General features: G+C 52.3%; 1 protein-coding gene across 12 annotated transcripts in view; it reads right to left on the bottom strand.

Moving 5' to 3' along the window:
* MROH1 (maestro heat like repeat family member 1) overlaps positions 1–24,075 on the bottom strand; it is a 52,608-nt gene that overhangs the window by 22,494 nt on the left and 6,039 nt on the right. For all 12 annotated transcript variants that reach the window (XM_083748962.1, XM_083748965.1, XM_083748969.1 and 9 more), the window contains exons 2-16: positions 21,903–22,355; positions 16,985–17,130; positions 16,050–16,181; positions 15,170–15,332; positions 14,803–14,901; positions 12,362–12,513; positions 10,294–10,434; positions 9,840–9,932; positions 8,912–8,990; positions 6,125–6,238; positions 4,962–5,035; positions 3,491–3,610; positions 2,994–3,113; positions 2,276–2,420; positions 1,788–1,828 (exon numbers count right to left, since the gene is read on the bottom strand). In XM_083748962.1, coding sequence (XP_083605088.1) covers positions 1,788–1,828; positions 2,276–2,420; positions 2,994–3,113; positions 3,491–3,610; positions 4,962–5,035; positions 6,125–6,238; positions 8,912–8,990; positions 9,840–9,932; positions 10,294–10,434; positions 12,362–12,513; positions 14,803–14,901; positions 15,170–15,332; positions 16,050–16,181; positions 16,985–17,130; positions 21,903–21,924 — 1,641 coding nt within the window. In that variant the 5' untranslated portion in view covers positions 21,925–22,355. The remainder of the gene's footprint in view (positions 1–1,787; positions 1,829–2,275; positions 2,421–2,993; positions 3,114–3,490; positions 3,611–4,961; positions 5,036–6,124; positions 6,239–8,911; positions 8,991–9,839; positions 9,933–10,293; positions 10,435–12,361; positions 12,514–14,802; positions 14,902–15,169; positions 15,333–16,049; positions 16,182–16,984; positions 17,131–21,902; positions 22,356–24,075) is intronic.

The following is a 24,075-nucleotide window of genomic DNA, read 5'->3' as shown; positions in this document are numbered from 1 at the left end:
CACACAATCTGGCCCACAGAGGAATTTCTGCTGGAGTGAACCGGCCCAGGCAAGGTAAACTGTGGGAGTGCAAATATCCAGAGTGTGGGGATCAGGTGGGATTGCTATGAGGAATTATGAAATATGGAGCAAGCCATTGTGTCCACCATGAAAGCATTGCATTGACTGGGTTTGATTCATTGACAATAATTTCTGATCGAATCCCCCAGGCCTCTCCACCTCTGCCATTTGCTTTCTCTACACCTGACAGGCATGTATAAGCATTGTGGAACACAGGCCAGTTGCTTCATCAGGCATCCTCAGTACATAAAGATGATAGGTAGCTTCGATGTAGTTTAATCTTTAGATAGATCTTAAGGGCCAGGAAGAGAGTTCACAAGGAGATGGCAAATACTACCCATCCTGTTTATTCCTGTTTATGACCTCCGGGGTTTTGCTGAATGCATTCCTCCTTTTATTCCCATTTTATTTACTCTGGACTACTATGCATGCTCAGGTAGGAAATAGCGCTCTTCTCCCTGCCGTCCGCCTTCAGACCAGGTCCGGGGACAGCGGGAAGACGCGCTGCGCCTCCCAGCTGTCCCCGGAGCTTGTGGTTTTTTTTTGGGGGGGGAAATGAATAAAAAAAATTATTCCCCCCCCAGCCGCGGCTGCCGCCCCAAGCCTTTCGCACACCTGCCCGAAGCACGGGGCACCCTCCGGAGGGCTCCCTGTGCTTTGGGCGGTAGGCTGCCGCCCCAAGCCTCGCGCGCCCGGCAGTACCTCCCACCGGGCGCACAAGGCTTGCGGACACTCGCCGGGGCTGCAGGCTGCTGCCCGCAAACCTTGTGAACCCATGGGAACTCCCGCCGAGCTTGCAAGGCTTGCGGATAGTTTCCTGAAGCCTGGAGAGCAAGAGGGGTTGGTGCGCACCGATGCCTCTCGCTCTCCAGGCTTCAGCGAAAGCCTGCATTCGCCCCATAGGACGCACACACATTTCCCCTTCATTTTTGGAGGGGGAAAAGTGCGTCCTGTGGGGCGAAAAATACGGTAATTAACAGAATTTCTTCTGATCTGACTATGTCCCACATGGGGTTTTTGAAATGCTCAGAGGAAATCTGATTGGTTCTTACAAACACTGTGTAAAAAATTATTTTGTGCATAAAACGACCTGGGCCGAGGGGTGGAGAGGAATTATTATACGCACTCTTCCCAGAGTCTTGCTGGTCAAGCCTTGTGTATATTTTATTAATCAGAGTCCAATCTTTCCTTGCATTGGGAACGCTACAGTAAACCTTGCCGACCCCTGGTTTAAATCCTGTTTTCACTAGAGATCCGGGCAACTGCAACAACAGAGGACCCGGCCTGTGGAACGAACAGCTTCTGGATTGAGGATGGCACAAGGTAATAATTTATGGGTGTCCCTGTGGGTGTCTGGCTGGCCACTGAGAGAGCAGGACGGTGAGAGGGATGGGCCCCCCTGGGCCTGATCCCGCAGGGATGCTCTTGGGCTTGCTGCAGGAAGCTGGGAGCCACCAACCTTTCCTAGGCCAATTGTGAGCCCCCAGGCAGCTCGGGAGCCCCAGTGAGGCAGGTTCTGCTCTAGGAGGAGAAACTGCCTGCAGAGAAGACTTGCGCCACGCGCCTAAGTGGAGGGCGGTTGGGCCCAGGGAGAGAGCGCCTGGACTGGGGAGGGGAGAGCCGTTCTCCAGGGCATGGGGGCATCTTTGCTGGGGTTGCCAACGCACCACCCGGTGTGGCTCCACAGGCGTTCTCACCCGTGGATCAGACTGGCTCCTCACACTTACCAGAAGCCTTGCCAGGAGAGCATGAGGGGTCGGGAGCGTTGCTGCAAATAAAGAGGGAAATAAACGGTAAGGCAAGACCTCCTGCCCAGTGACTGTGGGAGAACGTAGGCATGGGGGGCAGCAACAGCATCTGCATTTGGAGCCCAATAGCCCTGCAAGGGGCAGAGGAGCCTCGAGCAAAACCCCAAGGTCTCCGCCAGGCTCCTTGCAGGGAAGAGTTCGGGTCCCGGGGCCTGGCCTGCACAGAAGCTTCAGAAATCAGAGCCGGTCTGTGCAGGACTCAAGCCCCCGCCCCCATTAGGCCCTCTGCAGCCCCACCCTCAGAAAGGTAGTTTGCAGAAGAACAGCATTTACAACAGTTGCCCGAATCAGGCGGCGTCTGCCTTCCGCTTGCACAAGCTGACTTCATGAAAGCGGAGATTTCAGCAAAGAGCCAGCGCTCCCGGGAAGGGTGCACCCAGCCGGCCTCGGAGCAGCGGGATACGAACCCCCAGCTTCGTAGAGGAGCTGGAAGTCGGGCTCATCCTTCTCTTGCCTCTGCGCAGCCAGGAAGATGAGGCTCTTGCAGAGCGGGGTCAGGGCGTTGCTCAAGTGGATGGGGATCACAAACTCCAGGAGGTACGGCCAGAGGACCTGCAAGGGGAAAGGGAGAAGCAGGCCATGGCGAGGCAGAGCAGCAGGTGCTCCCTGGAGCAGGCAGGCAAAGCCAGGTGATGCAGGAGGAGGCTCCCCACCTTCCCAGCACAGCCACTGCAGACTGATGAGCACATGCCTCAAAATCTGGCCTAGCCAGAGCATTCCCAGCAAGGCAGAAGCCGCTGGCGCAGCGTCCGGGGGCCCAGAGCAAGATCCACACGCAGCTCAGCGCCTGCCGCTCTTCCCAGGCTCCAAACTGCCTTGGAAGCTCTCTGCGCTCCCTTTGGAGCAGCCCACCAGGAGCCAAGGGGAGGCCCGCAATTCCCTGGGACACTTTCCAGGTCAGGCAACAGACTGTACCACACACGCCGTAGGAAGCGCAGGTTGGTCATAGCTGCCCCGTGCGAGAGCCCAGGATGGGACGGCCATTCTGCAGCTGGTTTTAAAGAGGCCTCTGCGTGATCGGCCTTTGCTAGATGTTTGACACCACTTGGTGGAGCCCGGCAGGTGGAGCCTTGATCTGCAACGCGGGAAGCAGCCACGTCAGGCCCTCCCCTTAGGGAGACTCACGTCGGCCATCCTGTCGACTGTGGTGCTGATGAGGAAAAGCGTGTTCACGCTGATGTCCCGGACGTGGCCATCTGTCAAGTCCTCCGTTTCCAGGGAATGTCTCCGCGGGAGCTGGGGGGGCTGGGCAGAATCAAAGTTACATAGGTAGGGAACCCAAGCCCAACACCCAAAAAACCCCACTTCGCTTCTCACAAGGCCTTTGCAAAGTGAAGCCACCGTGGACACGAGAATGGCAGGTGGGTCCCACAAACCCTCGCTGAGACCCTCGACACCCCATCAACCCATGTGGGGAGATTGGGGACCCACCCTGAGGACTGTGTGGGCCTGGAATTCCCAGGGTCAAGGGAACTGAACCAGAAAAACTGGCCATTGCCTTGGACCCAGAGGAGATGCCTATAAATGGCTCCCAAGGGTCAGCTCCCCTGTCTTGAGTTGGGGAGAGGCCTGGCCTTGAGGCTGCCTGCCTGGGCCCTGCTGCTCCTCTGCAAGAGCCTCACCTGGTCCGTGGGGAGGGCACACTGCCGGACGAGGAACTCGATCAGGGCTTCTCCGCCTGGCTGCTCCAGGTACCCATGGTGGGCCATGGCGCTGATCAGTTGCACCACGGCCCGCTTCACCTGCGGGAAAATCACCCGGGGAGTTGCCAGCTGGGTGGGCTGCCCTTGGGACCCTCCCCCTCCTCTTGCCCCCCCCCAAGACTTCAAGGGAGGGGGCTGCAAAGGACTGCCCTGCACACAGGTCTCCAGAGGAGAGTGTAGTGATCAGATGGGATTGCTATGAAGAATTATGAAATATGCATCAAGCCATTGTGTCAGCAATGAAAGCATTGCGTTGACTGGGTTTGATTCATTGACAATAATTTCTGATCAAATCCCACAAGCCTCTCCATCTATGCCATTTTTCCTCTACTGCCCATTTCTCTCTGTCTGACAGGCATGTATAAGCATTCTGAAACACAGGCCAGTTGCTTCACCAGGCATCCTCAGTACATAAAGGTTACTTTGATGTAGTTTGTTAATCTTTAGATAGATCTTAAGGGCCAGGAATACTACCCATCCTTCCTCTCATGTCTACTGCTTGTTTATGACCTCCGGAGTTTCCTAAAAGCATTTCTCCTTGCTCCCTATTTTATTTACTCTGGACTACTATGCATGCTCAAATTAGCTCTTTGTAATTTTAACTTTGTCCCCAGGTGGGTTTTTTTGAAATGCTCAGAGGAAATCTGATTGGTTCTAACGAACACCGTGTAAAAAGTTCTTTTGTGAATAAAACGACCTGGGCCAGAGGGTGGAGAGGAATTATTATGTGCACTCCTCCCAGAGTCTTGCTGGTCAGGCCTCTGTGTGTATTTTATTAATCAGAGTCCAATCCTTCCTTGCTTTGGGAATGCTACAGAGAGCGGGGCTCTTGCTGCCCTGGGAGTGCTCCCCCAGCACCATGGAAAGGCCTTTCAAAACATCAGGTTGCACAATTCCGGCCTCCCTGGCCTGACTTTAACTGCAAACTTTCAGGGCAGCTGCCCTGAGTGGGATGATGAATTTCCTACATGAAAAACAGGTCTAGGCAGCAGCTCCAGGCCCCCTGCCCAGAAAGGGAGCCATGTTCAGCCCTGGTATGGATGAGGGGCTTGGCCTGGCCATGTCCTCTGCAAGATCCAGACTGTCACCAGGGGCAGCAGCTGCCCTGGGCTGGGCAAACTCCTGCTCCACAGGGCGCCTTAGGCAGGAGGAGCAACTTCCCCCCCCCCATCTCTAAGTGGAAACCACAAGCTGGGCACAGGGGGCGCCACTGTCCCCTCTGGCCCTCCGGCATGAAGGACAACCCAGAGGAATCTTGCAGAGCAGAGAGGGCTTGAGGGAGGCATATAAATGCTTGCAAGAAGCTTCTGGTGTGCACTGAGCCCGGCTGGAAGTTAGCAGAGCAGGCCTGGAGGGGAGGAGAGCTGCCTCTTTCTGCCCCTCCACTCACCTTATTGCTGTTGTCCTGCAAGGGCAGCTTCATGGAAGAAAGGATGAAGGGCTTCTTAATCTCCATCTGAGAGGCTGGGCAGAGGAAGGACAAGCAGAAAGGGCCGTTCAGCCGGCCAAAGCTCCATGCAGGTGCAAGGCAGCCCTGCACCACCGCCACCCCAGCCCCACATCCTGCCCTCCATGCTCCTTCGACCAAGGAGCACAGCGTGGGACCCCCAACTGCCCCCCAACCCGGAGCTCTGAAGACTGCCACCCATGGAGGAAAGGAGTGTGGCCGAGGCTACAGAGGCTATTTGGGCAGTGCTGGCCGGCAGCCGGGCAACGCAGCGCTTCTCATGAGGAGACACCCAGCTGCTTCTCTGTCCCGGCATCAGAGCAGGCTGTCCTAGCAAGAGCCCAGGAGCCTGGCTGAACCGAGGGGAGGGATAATCTGCTTCTGCTGCAGATGCCCCCACAACACCCTCCCTTTGCAGTCCTGGCTTGCTCATTCTGAATGGGCCCTGCCTGCTGCGCAGCCCCCAAGCCTGCCTCTGGCGGGACCTCGCACCCTTCTCTTTCAAAAAGGGACCAGGAAAGACTGCTGCAGAGTTGCACTTCGTGGCCCAGACCTTTTCAGGCAAGCCAGCAGAACGACCCCAAAGAGTCACAGCAAGGAGGACAAACAGGGTCTAGGCCTGGGGTTCCCCCCACAGGGGGGGCAATTTGATGCTTAAGGAGGGCAGTTTGAGAATGAGTTATTAACAGTGAATGGCCCTTTAGGCTTCCTCCATGTGAACAGGAGTTCACTTTTTGAATAAGAAGAATTATATGTCACGGGGGAAGGGGGGGTCAGGATTTTAGAGATGCTTAGGTGGGACATGGCCAAAAAAAGGTTGGGACTCAAAGAAGGTGAGAGGCAGCCAACTCAAAGCTCACCCATCCTTGCCCAAACCGGACGCAGGATGAGCCACACAGCAACCACGGGGACCCAAGTGCAGCAGTGTAAACGGCCGCAGGGGGGCTGGGGCCAAGTCCCTGGCCTGGGAGCTTGGAGGCCCCCAAGGACTGGGCGGGGGCGCTCAGCTTGCAAGGGCCCCTGAAGAAGTGCAGGGGGCATCTGGCCACAGCTGCTGCCCCTCTGGGGAGCCTGGGAAAGGCAGCCCCCTCCCCTGCGTCACTCACAGGCACTGTTGATGATCTGGCGCAGGATGGTGAGGGTTCCCACTCGCGTCCGCTCATTGCCCGACTCCAACTTTGGAAGCAGAAATCCCAGCAAGCGGTCCGGGAAGGAAGAGGCTGCAAGAGGGAAAAGTTGAGACCAGGATCATCACCGTATGTGAGGAAGAGGAGTGTCCTCAGTCCTGGATTGGTGACCATTTCTTAAGCTGGGCTCCGGGCTGGATAAACTATGATTAAGGAGGAGGCTTGCGTTTTCTTGCCGAGTTATTTCCCCGTTTAACTGTATGCTAGTTTGTTGTTTAAATGCATCTCTTTGTGCTGAAGGGGGGTGATGATAAAATAACCTGTAGTCCTATCTTAAAGGGGCAGGTGGTTGAGGCGGCCTTGATGAGGCCAGAAGGTGTCCTTAATGGTTTTATAGCAGGTCATTTGCTGAGCCGTGTTTCCTTTGGGTGAGTGTCCCACGTTGCAAACTCTTTTGGGGTCTAGTTTTGATTTGGAGTTTAAACTGTAAAATGTGAAATATAAAGTGCTTCTAATTTGTTGTAAAATCAGGCAATTGCATTTCATCCAGCAGAGCTTTGCTGCTACTGAAGGCAAATGAGCATGATGGTCACAAATCCAATACATTCAGGATTGGCACAGTCCATAAGAAATCCTGTTGCAGCAGACTTCACTTAAACTTGCAGTAACTTTTAATAAGTCTAAAACCTCAACACCAAGCCTAATACTGTGCTGACTCAGCCACTGCCAGATGTGGCCGGACAACCAGGGCAGCCTTCCAGGTGGACACACAAAGGGCTCCAACCCAGAATCTGGAGTCACAGGGCAGCCTCCTCAGCCTTAGGCCAGGCCAATCCCTGCACCAATCCAGGAACCAGGGGGGTCCTGTGCAGCAATGCGGGAGCCAAAATGGACACATGTCACAAAACCATTTGACGACCAGGTCAGGCAGCGGGAGAGAAGGGCTTAAGGATTTGTTGGTTGAATGTTATAATCTGCCATTCAAGCCAAAATGAAAAAAAGATTTCATGGCAGTATATAAAGAAATGCAAACTATGTTGTAACATAGACAATATAACTAAGAGGAATAAAAGCATTCCACCAACTAAAGATACCATAATTCAAAAAGCCTGGGCAAATGAGGTCTTAATTGACACTGAAGTTTGCAGTGTCAGTGCCAGAGGCTCTTGCTTGTGTGGCGTTCCACTCCCTCAAGGAGCCTCCACAGAAAAGGGCCTTCCCTGCTGCACTGAGAAATGTGCTCCATCTGCTTCAACATGTTGTGGCTCTTTTCTGAACCTTTTCCATCTGGGAACTTGAAGACCCCTCAGCTCAAAACACTGAAGCAGAAATCCCCCAGCGCCCCCTTCTGAAAGGAGAGGAGCCAGAGTTTTGCTCCAGAGCTGATCCCACAAAACACCACGACCAAAAGCCAACGCGAGAGCCAAGAGAATCCACATGGGCCCCCTCCTCCCCTGTCGGGACACGGGTTATCCATCAAAGCTGCTCTTGGGCCAAACCCTGGCTCAAAAGCTTAACTGAAACAAGACCCCATTCCATCCCACAGTGCCTGGAGACAGGCTGCCCCCAGACACTTCAAGCACCTCGTCCCAAAAGGGGGGGGGGATTGGAAAATGGGAGATGGTTGTTCTAATCTTTTGGGTTCAGTCAGGGTTTTTTTTTAGATACAATGGTCTCACGACCGCCTCCTTCAACTGTACTGATGTGCTGGGACTGCAGCAAGGCCCTCTGTGCTTTGTAAAAAGAGATAACGACAGGGCTCTAAGGAAATACAGGCTTGCCAGAAGATTACTCAAGAGATGTAGGGAGGTAGAGAGAGAAAGAGGAAGAGCTCTTGCACAACGGAAGTGCGAACTGGAGGGTGAAAAGAAAAGAAGCCGCACTTCGACAACGGACAAACGTTGCCAGACGTCCGTGTCCCTGCCAGAAACAGCTCCTTGAAGAGCGATGGCTAGAGAGCCCTGTGATTTATGGCACTGCAGGAACCCCAAAGTGGGAAGGGGGCAAAACACAGCAGGGCCAGAGGCGGGTGGCACAGCAGCAGGGCAGCCAACCTTTGCAACCCTGAGTGCCAAAAAGGAAGTTCTGAATTTCATTCCAAGTCACACGCACATGGGCTCCTATTGCTCAACATGCCACCCCCCACACCCAGAACTTTCAACTCTGCACTGTCGCCAGGAACTGCAGAACCTGCAGCGGGTAATGCCCTCCTGCTCAAGGACTTGTGACGCAGGACACCCAGCCCTACATTTTTGCCCTGGAGGACAGACTCATCAGGTGCAACACACAGCAGGTGCCCAGAAGGCACAGCTGGAAGGGGCAGACCATTCTCCCAGGGCAGACCATTCTCCCAGGGCCACAAGCCCCCAAGCAGGCAGCGGCTGTGCAAGCTCTGCACGTTGGAGAACAGGAAGGAAAAATCTCCTCCATAACTGGAAGAGCAGAAGTCTGCTCCTCTCCAAGATTAGCAAAATTAGAAGCGGGACTTTGACTTGCAACGGATGGAGGGCTTGCAAAAAGCAACACAAGGTCCTGGAGTCCCACCCTCAGTGCCCTGAAAGCCCTGCCCACCCCCCTCTCCCTCCAAACATTTCACCACGCTCTGCCCAGGTCAGCTTCGCAGCCTTGAGGACTAGTAAGCAGGTTGCTTCTTTTTTTAAAAAAAAAAAAGATTATCAGGAAACTCAGCTCCACAATCAGCAGCAGCCACAGCCAACTCACAGTGGTTATCCAGAGAGAGAGAGAGAGATCTCCCTGGCCTCTTACCAAGCACCGTGAAGCAGCGAAGGACCTCATTGTGATTCTTCAGTTGGACTGGCGTGGAGGAGTCCAGAGGGGAGCAGATCTGCTCGAGGGAGGAGGAGAAAAGGCCAGTGAGGCAGGAACAGGGGAGCAGCCATTTTACTACATTTATTGTAGGGGGTGCAGATATCCAGAGTGTGGGGGTCGGGTGGGATTACTATGAGGAATTATAAAATATGCATCAAGCCATTGTGTCTGTTATGAAGGCATGGCCTTGACTGGGCCTTAAGGTCCATCTAAAGATTAAACTACATTAATTTCTGATCAAATCCCACAAGCCTCTGCATCTCTGGCCATTTTCTCTACTGTTCATTCATCAGGCATCCTGGGTCATCAAGATGATAGTTAGCGTTGATGTAGTTTAATCTTTAGATAGATCTTAAGGGCCAGGAAGGAAATGGCAAATACTGCCACCCTGCCTCTCCTGTTTATGACCTGAGGGTTTCCTAAAAGCATTGCTTCCTATTTTATTTACTCTGGACTACTATGCATGCTCAGAGTAGTCTTTGTAGTTAAAAGAATTTCTTCTGATCGGACTTTGTCCCACGTGGGGTTTTTTGAAATGCTCAGAGGAAATCTGATTGGGTCTTACAAACACTGTGTAAAAAGTTCTTTTGTGAATAAAACAACCTGGGCCGAGGGGTGGAGAGGAATTGGCACTCCTCTCAGAGTCTTGCTGGTCAAGCCTAGTGTGCATTCTATTAATCAGAATCTAATCCTTCCTTTGCTTTGGGAACGCCTCAATTTAATATCATTATTATTGTTGTTGTTGTTCTCCAGCAGCAGCAGCAAGCCAGTGCACCAGTGGTCCAAAGCGCTTGGAGGGCCCCTGCCTAGGCTGGAGAGGCAGAGTTTAAAGGGTCGTCTCCCCCCCCCAGCCCCCTTTCCCCACCTGGAGCTGCAGGGCGTTGAGCAGGGCTTCCAGCTGCGTGTCCAGCGTGCGGCTGCCGATGTTGACTGCTGCCTCGAGGATCTGGCACAAGCTCTGCTCAGAGGACATAGGGCAGGAGAGACACAGCGCAGCCCCAGGTTAGCAGCCCCACCCTCTGGGGAAGCAGCAGGGGAGAAGGGCCCTTTCCCAGCCCCACACCCAGGTGAGGCCCCCCCCCCACCTGCAGACCAAGGGGAGAGTGGCTCCTTCTCCGCATCCTGTCTTGGCAGGACTCCCCAGCCCGCAAACCAGACAGGACGCTTGGCAGCTTGGCCTCTGTCTCTCGAAGTCTTGGTGGTGCTCAGGGAAGGCAAGGGCTGAAGCCTAAAGGACTGGCGAGCTTTGGCAGCAAAGCCCAAGGACAGAGGCCCGCAAACCCCCGTCCTCTCTCCCCGGCACCCTTCTCCATGCCTACCTTGGACACATAGTAGGCCTCTGCTGGCTTCCTGTAGAGGGTCAGGATCCCTGGGATGAGGCGAGGGAGCTGCTCCTCCAGCTTCTCACTGGGCAGCAGGTGACTCATGGGGCCAAGTGCCTCCACGACAGCCAGTCGAAGCTGCAAAGAGGGACAGGGGGGTCACGGGCCTTTTAAAAAAATTATTTAATTTTTATTGCATTTTCAATTTTATCATAATCACAGTTTCCATACATAATTCAATAAATTCAAACACCACTCCATCTGAGCACGGACCTCCTCCCGCCCCTCTCTCTGACTTCCGTACATATTTACTTTGTTCTTAGCTTTCCATAACCACCTTTTTACCTTCTCTCTTATTTTTTTATTTCCCCTCATTAAATGTAAATCAGTTTCTTATATTCCCATTACAACACATTTCAATTAAAAGCCACAAACGTTTTCAGGTGTTCACAATGTTCTTTCATATATAAAATAAGGGCCACTGGCCTTCTAAGAGCCCGCCAAGAGCCGCCTGTCCTGGCCAGGGAGCCCTTTGAACCCGGCTCTGCTGCTGCTGCTGCAGCAAGGAAGGTTGGGGATGCAGACCTCAGTCGGCCTCCGCCATCAACACAGGGCAGAAGGGAGTGGACTCCATACTGGAAATGGGCATCGTGGGAGATGGGGACTGGGACCCCCCTGAGAACACGGACTCAACTCCCTTTTTAAATGGTGCCTTCAAAGCCAGCTGCTGGGCCCTCACAGGAGTCATGGCATTGCTCCCAAACAAGCCATTCCAGCAAAGAGAACCAGGTTTAGTTGAGATCTTGATAATGTCCTTCTTTTTTTTTTACTGCCTCATATACAATTAAAGAAAAATTGTAAAGATGTTCTATAAGTGGTACTTAACGCCAGCTAAGTTGGCAAAGATATACAAATTAAAATCCAACCTCTGTTGGAGATGTGGTGGAGAAATAGGAACAACAGTACATATGTGGTGGAGGTGTGAGGAAATTAAGAAATTTTGGATAGTAGTACACGAAGAACTAAAGAAGATGTTGAAAATATCAGTAACAAAGAAACCAGAGACATATCTCCTTGGATTGATAGAATTTTTCTATATGCAAGTACAGCGGCTAGAATAGAGATTGCTGCTAGGTGGAAGTCACAAACTATACCCACAAACGAGGAATGGATTTGTAAGCTTAATTAATATTTAATTTTGGCAAAATTAACCTCTATAATAAGAAATCAGTCGAATCAAAAATTTTAAAAGTAGTGAAAATGTTTTGATGAATATATAGCAAAATATCGCTCAAAAAATGATACGCTAATATGCCTAGATTAAAATGTTAAGTACTGGATATAAGAAAAACTAGTAAGGAAATATAATAAGAATATATAGATGATTTGAGAAGAATGTAGAACACAAAGATTATTGTAAATTGTACAATGTGGAGGAAATTGAGTGGGGGCGGAGGGAAGTGGGAGGAAGGAGAAAAGAATAATATGACGGATTGAGGAAATAGAAACGTAAATGTATGGGGGGATGGGGAGGAAATGGTGTTGGCTTTGGTACATCTGTATTGTAATGTACTATGTGAAAACCAATAAAAAAGAAAAAAGAAAAAAAGATCCTGATAATTTCAAAAGCTCTCCCTTCCCATGCCCTCTTCCTCCCAGTCCACAGTCCCTGGCGGCTCTTCCAGGCCCCATTGAAGGACTTCCTCCTTCTGCCCAAATGGCTCCACCTCCTGCCATGGCTGCCATCTTGCTTGCTCCGTAACCTGCACGCTAAAGGGGCTGCATCACACCCTGGAAGGGTGATTTACTCTGCAGGACATACAGAGCAAGGCGCGGGCGGCGCAAGGGAGAGACTGGGAGCCAGCTGGCGTCAGCCGCCTCCAGCGTCATCTATGAAAAGGGGGGTCTAGAAATAAAGGCGACCGGCCCTCGTGGATAGAGGAGTCACAGGGCCAAAAAGGAGAGCCCAGCGGCAGAGATTTGTCCGAAGCAGCAGGCAGGGGGGGGGGGAGAAGGCTCTCCTCTCCCCAGGGACCCCGACCCCCAGCTCAGCATCTCGCCCCACCTTTGTTTCCCGGGTCTGCAGCCAGTTGTTGAAAAGGACTTCGTAAGCACTGAAGATGTCGTTGGAGAAGGTGTCTCGCCTCACCGTCGGGTCCGGCGCCTGGTCCAGATTCGCCATGTACTCCTGGATGCTCTCGCTGAAGTTCTGCAAAGCTACGGGACAGATTTCATGCCAGCTGTGGCTCCACACTGCCCCCCAAGTCGTCCCTCAGCACATCTGGACGGCTTTGAAACAGGAATTCACTTTTATCTTCCACAAATTGGTCTCCCGGCCATGAGATGCCTCCGGGATCAGAAGCAGCCGTCCCTGGGGCACCCAAGTGAGGGAAGGGGGTTGTGGAGCTCTTGTTCTGCTTGCGGGGTTCCCATAATGGCCCCTTGCCTGGGTCCTGGGGTGCACAGCCCACCCCCTCTTAGCTTGACCCAGCAAGCAGGCTCTTACGATGCTCCAAACTACCAGCTGCCCTTTAGTTTCCCTGAGGGACAGAGCACAGCAGCCTTATCAAGATCTAGCCCCCTTGCCTGCAAGTTCAACATGCACAGCGCCTGCCCCTGCAGGTCCCACCCTCAAGACTCTTTGTTCGAGGGGTGGGCCGGAGACCCTTCGCCCTCCTCTGGATCACCCAGACCAGAAAGAGCCCTTGCAACTAGTCGCCTTGTGTAGGATCTGTCTGATGTGAAGGCTGGCTCAGGATTCCTGGACTCAGCAGGAAGAAAAGCTTCTCCAGAAATTGTCCTGAGCACAGCCTCCCCACCCAACGTATTCTACAGAGGTTTGGGGCTTCTCTGCACCTTCCCTTTCCTCAACTCTTTCCAGGCACAGCCTGCACTTCAAAGCTCCGTGTTCGGGCACCTTTTGGGGGGCTCTGAAGATTTCCCTGCAGAAGCCTGCTCTTTAAAGCTCAATTGGAACAAATGGCAATCTGTGAAAAATCTAATGTTTGCTCCTATTGAGCACCAAAGAGCAGGTTTTCACAGGGAAAGCTCTGGGGCAAAAAAAGATCTATGCTCAGACACAGCACTTTGGAATGTGGACCCATGCCTAGAAAGAGCAGGGCAAAAGGTGTGGATAAGCTCCAAGATGGGTTTCTTAAAAAGTTTTAACACAAAATCAAACATACAAGATGTACATGTAAAGGAGATCAGTGAGAATTAATACCACAATAAACAGGCTAAGCACTCAAAGCTGGAAATCTGATTCTTAAGAAGCCAGTCATGGGTATGGTTAATGGGTGCAAATGCTCTTGTCATGATGCATTCAAGCAGGGGCCGGCAACCTAAGGCCCAGGGGCCGGAAGCGGTCCAAAGAGACTGTTTAAGTGGCCCAAGAGCCATCTCCGAACTGAGCTGCGAGTCCCCACATGCTACACTAAACTGGCGCAGCACACCGCAGAGACTGTCTTCCACGACTCCAGAAATTGCTCCTGCGCATGCCCAGACACCAAAACTTGCTTCTGCACCAGCACAATTTCCGGCATCTGGGCATGTGCAGCAGTGATTTCTGGAGTCACGCTGCGCCGGCCCAGCCCACAGAGGATCTCTGCGGGAGCGATCCGGCCCCTGCCCAGTAAGCCTTGCCAACCCCTGCATTCAAAGGTCAAAACATTAAGAGGGGGAGTGTTAAGAGGGGGAGAGTTAAGAGGGGGGAGTTTTCCCCAACTTCAATTAGTGATTTTAAAGAAGAGAGAGTCCAACCGTGTTTAGTAGTCAATGCAGTCCCACCAACACATTCTCTGGCAGTTTTGCACTATCAGAAGACAGAGAGACGCACAGGCAAGCGTGTTCTTGGGCAACAGCCATGGCTTTGGGATGAGCCCAACGTGGCCATCGCAGTCCAGAACATGAAGACCACCACTAATACAGCCGGGAAACTGGAGCCACAATGCCTTTCCTACCTGATGGTACACGGGGCCTATTTATCCCACTTCCTGTCCAAGAATCCTAAATGAAATAAAATTTGGCTCCTGGGCATTCAGTGACTTGACCCACAGCCCCCCAGGGACAAATGTAAGCCGTGCCCTGTTAATGTGGACACAGGCAAGAAATCTGCAAGAGAACGACCAGGAGCAGAGTTCGGTTTGCAGGAGACAGAGGCACAGAGCTTTCTGGGTTTGATGTCAACTTCCTCAGGCACGGACGGCCAGAGTGGCCCTATATTCATTGTTAGCAAGAAGCCTCACTGATTAACTTTAGGATGGTTGGGGACTGAGTGCCATTTAACGCCACAGCTAATGTGGGGCATTTAGCTGATGCCATTATTCTTAAGGATAAATGCTCTTCACGGATATACTTCAGCATATTCCGTTCTTTGGCCTGAGATTCCTTTCTGCCCAACCGCTGAGCACAGGCAGCCCTGCCTGCTCCCCTTCCACAAGGGCACCTATGAGCCACAGCTCCTGCCTGAGCCACCAGAGAGCAGGGGGGGAACCCTGGCTGCCTTACCGTAGCAGAAGACGGTCCTCATGTTGTCCTGCTTGGCCATCCCCAGCATGGGCAGCATGGTCCCCAGAATGGAGTTCAGGAACGGCACCATCCCAAACACTGGCAGGGAGGAGGAGAGGGAGGGAAGCTGGATGAAACCAAGTCCTTTGGGGAACTCGAACTCAGAGCGGCAGCCTGGATAACCTATGGGGAGCTGGTGGTGGTGCAGAGGTGGCTCCCACACACCTGGTCTTTGGACCCAGAGGACACCTGTGGTCTCCTAGCCACACCGTGGTTCCAGACCACCCATTCATGTCCTGGCCCCTCTCCTCTCCAGGGGGAGAGAACTGCTAGGGATTGGGGGGGGGCAGGGGAGAGAACCACTGACCGTTGGTCATGGAGAGGTTGGCGAATGTCTGCACAATGAAGTAATGGGGCATGATTCCAGGCTGGAACTTGGTCAGCACCTCCTCCATCACCTTGTTGATGAAGCGCCTGCCAAGCGCCACCAGGACATTGCTGGCCGCCTGCTGCCACTCAAAGATGATCTCCTGGAGCAAACGGGAAGAAGAGGCCTCAGCTGCAACATGGGCCTGCCCCCCTCATGCCCAGGAGGCCCATGGGGCAGGCAGGAGGACCAGGGAGCACCCACAGGCGGGTCTGTCGTGGCTCAAAGGCAGCCAGAGGTCATTCAATAATAATAACAATAATAATAATAATAATAATAAATTTTATTTATACCCCGCACTCCCCAGCCAGAGCCAGGCTCAGGGCAGCTAACACCAGTAAAATTTCAGTAAAAACATAATAGGAAAAAAACCCAATTTAAAATACATGTTAAAATGCAGCCTCATTTTAAAAGTAGCCCATAGATCAAAACCCTAAGGGGAGGGAAACATAAGGGTTAGACTGAGTCCAAACCAAAGGACTCATGGAAGAGCTCTGTCTTGCAGGCCCTGGGAAAAGATGTCAAGTCCCGCAGGGCCCTGGTCTCTTGGGACAGAGCGTTCCACCAAGTCGGGGCCAGTACTGAAAAGGCCTGGCCCTAGTTGAGACCAATCTAACCTCCTTGAGGCTCAGGACCTCCAAAGTGTTGTCATTAGCGGACCTTAAGGTCCTCCGTGGGACAGACCAAGAGCAAGAGGAGAAATCCCAGGTCCTCAGAAGGTGGTTGGTCTGTGTGCCCAGAGCAGCTTGCAGGCATTTCCGCAACCTGGGAAAGCCCCCTCCAGCCAGGCCCCCGAGCAAAGAAGCAGCGCTCCCCGTACCTTCGACTTGGTCATCTCGTTGGAGGCCAAGAAGATGACGATCTTGGCTGTGCTCTTGTCCAGCTGAGCCAGGCTGCTCCTCACCACCGCCTCCATGGCCCTCAGGATAATGATGCGGTGTGGGTAAGCCAGCTGGAAAGGGGGAAGGAGGAGACGGGGGTCAGGGGCTGCCCAGAACAGTCCTGCACTCCAGGCCAAAAATCCAAGGTCACTTGTGCATTCCCCCCCCCCCCCCGCAGTATGGGGCACAATCCACCAGGAGGCTGTTGAATGGTTTCTTTAACTATCAAGGTTCGTTATTGTTTCGCAAGATGTGAATTTCTTTAAAGGCCAGAGCAAATAACATGACCTAGTTTTACAGCTGTGAAGCAGTACAGCAGGTGCTGTTAAGTTGTGGTAATTAAGCTGTGTCAGCAATTGGGTCTAGTATATAAAGAGCAGCACCTGGCTCTCTCAGTACCCTGGGGGATGGGTCATGCTTATTGATATAAAGTAATTTAGTGTAAAAGGAGTTTTTGTTTTTAAAACCTAGCAAAAGTTATTTTGCATTTCTTGAATGTGTGCCCCCCCCCCCCAGCAAGCCTTCTGCAGCGCAACTACCAGTAATCTGCAAATAACCAACAGAGGTTCCCTGGCACCAGAATCCCAATTCTAAAGGTGAGTTTCCTAGCACTTAAAGCAGCAGCAAAAATAAAAATAAAAAGCCCAGATGTCTTCAATATTGGGTGGGGAAGGAGGAGAAGCTTTTGTTGACCTCAAAGCCTCCTGCTCTCTCTCCCCCTCAGCCCAAAGCGCATTCAGCCTCCCTCTCCTGCTTCCATGCGCCAAGAGGCTCTTCTCCATGCGCCACAGGCATCGCAGGGGCCCCATCCAACTTCACGATTCTGTGCCATTCGGCCAGAGCCAACCAAGCAGCCAGGCCTGCCCTGACTCACCTTGTCGTGCTGCCGCAGGTACTCCTCGCAGGCGTTCAAAATCTCCTCCGGCTCCGCTCCTCCCAGGTAGCACAGGGCGCTAAATATTTGCTCGTGGACCAGAGGGTCTTTATCTGTGGTGGCATCCATCAGGGTCATGGCCAGCCCTGAAGAAGAGACAGAAGGAAGCGAAGGCTGGAGAGGAGGGTCCACAAGCATTTCCATTACAGCATTCCCCCCCCCCCCCCCGTCATCCAGGGGTTGCGAAAGGCACCCTCCTCCGAGGTCAGTACTCCTGCCAAGCTCATTCCATGGGCCCTGCCTATGCCCACACCTCAAGGAGTCCGATTGGTGGTGCTATTGTGTTTACAGAGCCAGGAGCGACTATCTTGGCTCCTTCCTTCTTTCCTCTCAGGGATCAAAAGGCCTCTACACCACTGATGGAGCTCCCCAACCCTGGGCTTCCACCTGGATCTGTGTGCAAATATGGCTCTTGGTTAGCACAGCACCCCCAAACCCAACCCTCGTCTCTGGCACACAGCTCTCAGCTTTGGGAAGGCAACACCTGCCCCCTGGGATTCCTGCCTTGCTGGCAGAAGGGCCTTGGGATCTCCAGGCAGGATTAGGAAAAGGTTCCTGCTGGAGAGAGACGCTGCTGATTAGAGAGAGAGGAGAAGGGTTCAAGTTGTGGGTTATTGGAAAGAAAACAGCTTTGTCCCTTTATCACCTGGCCTTGCAGCCTAAAAGGCACCTTTGGGTTCAAGAGATCTCCTAACACCATGTATTGTTTTTAACATTCGATTGGGAGCCGCCCAGAGTGGCTGGGGAAACCCAGCCAGATGGGCGGGGTATAAATAATAAATTATATTTATATTTATATTATTATTATTATTATTATTTCCGCAAGCACCCTCCTCTCTTGCTGTGGGCAATGTTTTCCTGTTTATGCTTTATACTGCGGGGGCCATACTTATCTTCTTTGACAAACTGCCGAGCTGCTTGAGTCTCGGAGCCCCAAACTGCAGAATGAGGCCAAGAGCAAGGGGGAACGACCTTGGCCTGGTCTTGGGGCTGGAGGCTTCATTCCACCTTCCCAAGCAACACAGACCCGGCTACGCACCTGGGACCACACTGCTTGAGACGCCACCGTCCTAGCTAGGTGCTCTGTGCTAAGACTTAAGAGCACCCTAGAAAATATTCCATTCTTCCACCAGGCACTCGGAGCACCCAGAATTGGCCACAACCTCCTCTCGTCAGCCCTTGGGGTCCTCTCACCATCAGCCTCGCCAGCTCCCACCCAGCTCTTCTGCTGCCTGTGCGTCCGAGGAAGAAAGTACGCGAAGGGAAACCCAGAGCACGCACGGCTGGGCTCCTCTACTCTTAGAAGAGCCTGCCAGGGCTAGGCCAATGTCAAGGGGCCCTTTGGCTCCAGAGACAGACCACTCCGAAGCCACCCAAGAGGACGCAGAGAGCTCTCCACAAGCCTCCTTGGCCTCACAAGAGGACCATGACGACAGCAGCCCTCCAGGAGAGTCCCTGGGCAGTGAGGCGACTGCCAAGCCGCTTAGTATTCTCTGCACTGCCTCCTAATCAGCACACGGGGAACACGATGGGATGCTGGTAAGAGGAGCATTCCTGCTCCCTGGGAGAAAGATGAGAGGCCCTGGGTATTGGAGAGGACGGTGATGATTACCGTATTTTTTGCACCATAACACTCACTTTTTTCCTCCTAGAAAGTAAGGGGAAATGCCTGTGCGTGTTATGGAGGGAATGCCTACGGGTGGCATGCCTACGGATTTTCCTCCTTTAAAAAATATGTGCGTGTTATGGTCGGGTGCATGTTATAGAGCAAAAAATACGGTAATTTAATTCTCATTTCTATACCGTACAGATTTTAAAGAAAAAAGATCTCAGAGCAGTTTACCAGATATTAAAACATCAAATAAAAGAATCCAGACTAAACGGGGGCTGAGATGGTGCTGGTGTCTGCACTGGCAGAGCATGGCCAAATCCTGCATGGGGACGATGGGGCAAAGCGCCCCTTGAAGCCAACTGGCCCTTACAGCACAGGGGCAGGGAACCTTCGGTGGCTCTCTGGAGAGCCCTGGGCTCCAACCCCACCAGCCACAGCAAGAGTCAGGGATGATGGGAGTTGGGATCCTATTGTGGCTCTGTCATTGGCCTCTGAATAGGAATCAAATCAAGTGGAATGCGGCTGCACTTGTGGGCTGCCCCCTTGGAAGCATCTAGCGGGCCACTGTGAGACCCAGAAGGCTGGCCTAGAGGGACCTTTTGTCTGACCCACGGGGCTCCCGCTGCTCCCGGAGGGAGATGGCGTGCTGCACGGAAGGTGAAATTAGCTGCATGATTATTCATTGCTAAAGGTTGGAGGTGCTAAGCAGCTCAGCCAGGAGAGGAAGCCTCATGTGTGCTCTGCAGAGGCTGCACATCTTGGCTGCAGCGCAGGAAAGGCTGAACAAAGCAAACCCCTTTCGGAGCCACGTGGCAAACGTCCACGGCCACTTATCTCATGAGCCATGGCATACACGGAGGGGTCCGCCATGGAAGTCTGTCACAGAATGTGGCATCTCAGAAACCAAACTTCATTAAAAGGCTTTCCGTGACCATGAGGGTACCTTCCATCTTCTCACACAAATTTTGGCCACCTTTGGCCTAAATTGCCTTAAGACAGAACGCAGCAAAAACATGCAAAAATGTGGTACTTCCGTCCGTCTGATCATCCTACCAAAAGTCAAATCCACAGGCAAGGATGATCTGTCTGCCTCCACCCCCTGCGGGAGACATGGGTCCCTTTCAAAGGGCATTTTGACTCTCAAGTTGACCCAGAGGTGGTGCCCCGAGGGACTGCCTAACCCGGGCACGTTCGACAGCTGCTTTCAAGCCTCCAGCCGCCTTCCACAATGACCAGGAGGCCGAATCCTGCTTTCCTACCAGCTTCGCAACAGGAATATTGCTGCGTAGCAAAAGGTCTTCTGCATGAATCTGCCACGTTCTAGTCTATTCCTAAGTAGAAAATGCAAAGGCCGACGCCTGCTGCATGCGGAATAAGGGTTCCCTGACTTGCTGCCGGCTCTACAGCGATCTCAAAGCATATTTGCTCTGCATTAACGGGGAAGACAAGCGCACAGGCAGGCTGGCCAGACTGCATTATGAAATGCAAATTGTTCTGCTAGCTTGGTCAATTTATTTTCTATCATATTTTATTCACTCTCTCAGCTGCTGGATCCCTCTCCTCTACTGCTAAAAAGTACTAAAGGGGCAGAATGCTTTTTTTGGGGGGGGGTATTCTGCATCAGGAGCCCAGATGGACAGCATTCTGCAATGCATAAGCAAGAGAAATCTCATGCAGCTGTAAAATTTGCCTGTGTGTCTAAAGGGGGAGCAAGTCAGGAATCTCGCACCCCTGAGACGCCATCCTTGCAGGAGTCCCAAAGTTAATTAGCCGACTTATTGAAGCCATTAACTTCAGTGAGGCTACATTAAAAAGCTTCCCTTTGCAATCTCAAAAGAGTTGCGGGTGCAGGAAGAAAGCCAAGAATAATATGTAGCTGGTCAAGGCAATTTCCAATCTATGGGTCAGGGAGACATATCGGCCAGGAGAAGGGGTGTGTCAGGAGGTGCAGCCCTGGGCAACATAAACTCAGTCCAAACCCACCTGAACTGCCCCTTCAGAGATCCTCACCTATCAAACTTCCAGGCCTCTTTGCCTGGAAACTGATAGGCAAGAGTCACCTTGGCATATCAGATTCGTCCTGCAAACAGAGCTACAACCTGCTTTCTCCTCCCTCCTTCAACCTCCTTCTGGCTGCCTAGGAAACTGCCTTATACAGAGTGAGGCCATTGGTCCATCTGGCTCCATATTGTCCACACAGACTGGCAGCAGTGGCTCTGCAGGTTTCGGGCAGCGTTCTCCCCCCGCCCTACTTGGCAATGGGTGCAAGGAGGATGGTTAACAGTGATCTGCTGCCTTCTCCCCAGTCCAGGGGGCTTACACAGATACAACAGAAAAAGGTAGAATCACAGAGAAGACCATCACTAAAATGTAATTAAACATTAATAGATTAAAAAAAACCTAAAAGGATCAATTGAAAACACAACAATAAAAATATCACAACACCAGTCCTTTCCTCAAAAACAATCAGTTCCTGAAGGCCTGGGGGGATTTTTTTTAAAAGTCTTCACCTGCCGAGGGAAGGACAGCAAGGAGGGAGCCAGCCTGACTTCCCTCAGAAGGGAGTTCCATAGTTCTCTGGGGGCAGCCACGGAGAAGGCCGTATCCAGAGTGGCCTGTGAGGGAGAAGGGCCTCCCCCCAGAATCTGGGCAGGTTCGTAGGAAGGAATGCAGTCTTTCAGACCCCTCCCCGCCAGGCTGATGCTGTGCCACTGAGCCCTGGCGCTTAGCCTGGCATTGGGCTCAGGCTTCTCCTTCTGGCTCAGCAGGAGCCCCAGGAAGCCACTAGAAAAGAGTCTCCTTATGCACACTCTAAGACCGCTGTGGATAAGGACAGCGCTGTGGGTAAGTGTTAACAGCGCTGGCAAATCACTAGTCAAAATGCAACCAGAAACCCTTCACAGTTTCCACTTGGGGCACGAGAGAAACCTGACTCTGCTGTTAATGTATTTGGAAGGGTGGCTAGGAACCTAAAACTGGAAGCGGTTGCTTTTGCCCTGACCAAGTCTAGTTAGGCAAGAAAACCTTAAATTGGAGTTTGTGGGGGAGGCAGATGACTGCCCCATGCAATTTCACTAAGACCAAGACCAACGGCTGCAAGCTGAAGGCTTCAGTAACCTCTGAAGCCCCTAAAAGTGGTATTGGCTTTGGAAAAATTGCCCCCAAAGCCCCCGAGCCTTTTACCTGCACACAAATACACAGAGAGAGAGACACCAGTCCTGCCTTCCATGCTTCTGCCGTACTTACGTTTCACCCGTGACTCAGACATCCTCCTTGTCTTTGGGTTTCCAGCCCAGTGAACGGAGTCCCGCTGCCCAAAGTGTGAGGTTCCAGAAGACCCTATCTTGGTGCCGGAGGAGGAGGAGGACACGCTCCCAGGGCAAATGCCTCGCGTAGTCTGGGAGCAAAGGCTAAGAGTCACTGCTCAGCTCCAGAGCTGGAAGGGCCAGAGTTCATCGTCTGAGGCTCAAGGAAGGGTTGGGGTTGGGAAGCCCCCAGTGAGCCAATTCCCAGTTCCACAGAGACAACCAACAACCAGCAGAGGAGCTCTCTCTATGTCTCCAGATCTCTGGCCATTTCCAGACGACAGGTGACAATGGCAGTTGCCTCCAGCTCCCTCATCCTTTCCAAGCAAACGTCCGAGAAGAACAGGCCGGAGGGCACTGGGCTCTGGAGCCGCTTCCTTCTTTCTTGCCTGGCCTGTGAAAACGACAAAAGCTCTTAGGTCAGGGCTTCAGACATGCTGGAATCTCAGTGGGTTTCATTGAGGCAGGAGAAGCCGAAGTAACTTACGGGCCAAGCAAGCTCAAAGCAATTCAGCGGCATCAATATTGCTGGGAAAGATCAGAGGATTTGAAAGACGAGTGACACAGAGGCAGAGCCTTTCTGGACCAGGGTGTCCACTGAGGGGAGCATCCACAGCTAAAACCAGAAGTCAAAACACAATCCTGGCCCCCATCAGAGAGGCAACCAAACAAGCCACACAATTAGCATTATTTGGAACCTGAAGTCTCCAAAACAAAATAGAATTTCCCTTCCTCAGACACTTTGAATTCGCACAACACCCCTAGAAGAGGAGCGTCACGAGTAATAATAATAATAATAATAATAATAATAATTTATTATTTATACCCCGCCCATCTGGCTGGGCTTTCCCAGCCACTCTGGGCAGCTTCCAACAAAATATTAAAATACAGTAATGCATCAAACATTAAAAGCTTCCCTAAACAGGTAAGTAAACAGAGTAATGAGGAGATGCCCCTTCTCCCTTATCCAGGTTCAATCCCGCTATGAAAAAAGACACACGAGATGCTTTCAGCAGAAACTAAACATACAGGACCCAAATGGCAAGGAAGCAAACTCTCCCACTCGTCCACTACCTTCTCCGTCAAACAGACACGGCCAAGGCCCATTCAGCGCCTGCAGCCCGTCCATCAAAGTAGCCCAAGGCCCCTCTGGCATCATGCATGACACTGACAGACACTAGACAGACAATGAAGCCACAACAGATAGAATAGAAGGGAGTTGCATACAGATTGTGTAATTGTCAAGAATCCTCTTGACAATTAATAGCTAGTTGGTTTAAATTATTTGCCCTAACCTCCCTAGCTGATAGAACATAGGTGACAGAACATAGATAACAACTTTAGAAGTTGTAAAATTGGTGGCTTCACTCAGCAGCCGCTTCACCCTCTCCGCCCCTTGCACAGCCAAGCCCAGAAATGGCGCAAGAGCTTATCCCGAAGGCAGGAGAGCTTCTCCGCCACACTCAGTAATCGGCCACTGCATCTGGGATTAAAGAGATGGGTGTGAGCACTGAAACCTCAGTTTCAAAGCAGAGCACCATTTAACAGGCTTCTTGCTCAGGGAATGACAAGACCCAACAGTCCTCCAGACAGAATTTTAGGAGAACCCGAGATTTATCACAGCCACCCGAACAAATCCCAGGCGGCATTCTGGATGTAGCGGGAGCCCAGCAGGTGAGGAAAAGCCCAGAGAAAACCCTTTGCAAAAGCCACAGACACCAAGGCTTCAAGCCTCAAGCAATTTCCAAGGACTTTAGAGGCGGAGAGCTCTAAAAGCGGCGCCTCAAACACTAAAGCTGCTTGTGGTGGAGGAGAACTCTTCCTGCATCTGAGGAGCTGGACCCCAGACCCCCAAAGATGCCCTAAGCCTGCCAGCCTTCGAGGGGCACCAAGGCCTGCGCAGCAGCAGACTCCCAAACCCGGGCTCTGGAAGTCAGGGCGCCGCAGACATCGCAACCTTGAGGACGGAAGGAGAAAATGAAGATTTCTGGAGGGCTCTTTAAATGCCCGGAGCGGGCGGGTGATGCAGGGGATGCCAGAGGAGAGGAGGGGAAAGAAGAGGATTTGCAGCTGCAAAGCAGAACCCGGGAAGAGGAAGCCCGGAGACGCGCCGT

The sequence above is a fragment of the Podarcis gaigeae genome, assembly GCF_964106915.1.
Source record: "Podarcis gaigeae genome assembly, chromosome: 7".
Classification (NCBI taxonomy): Eukaryota; Metazoa; Chordata; class Lepidosauria; order Squamata; family Lacertidae; genus Podarcis; species Podarcis gaigeae.
The sequence above is the reverse complement of the archived record's forward strand: the minus strand, read 5'-3'. Positions and strand labels throughout refer to the sequence as shown.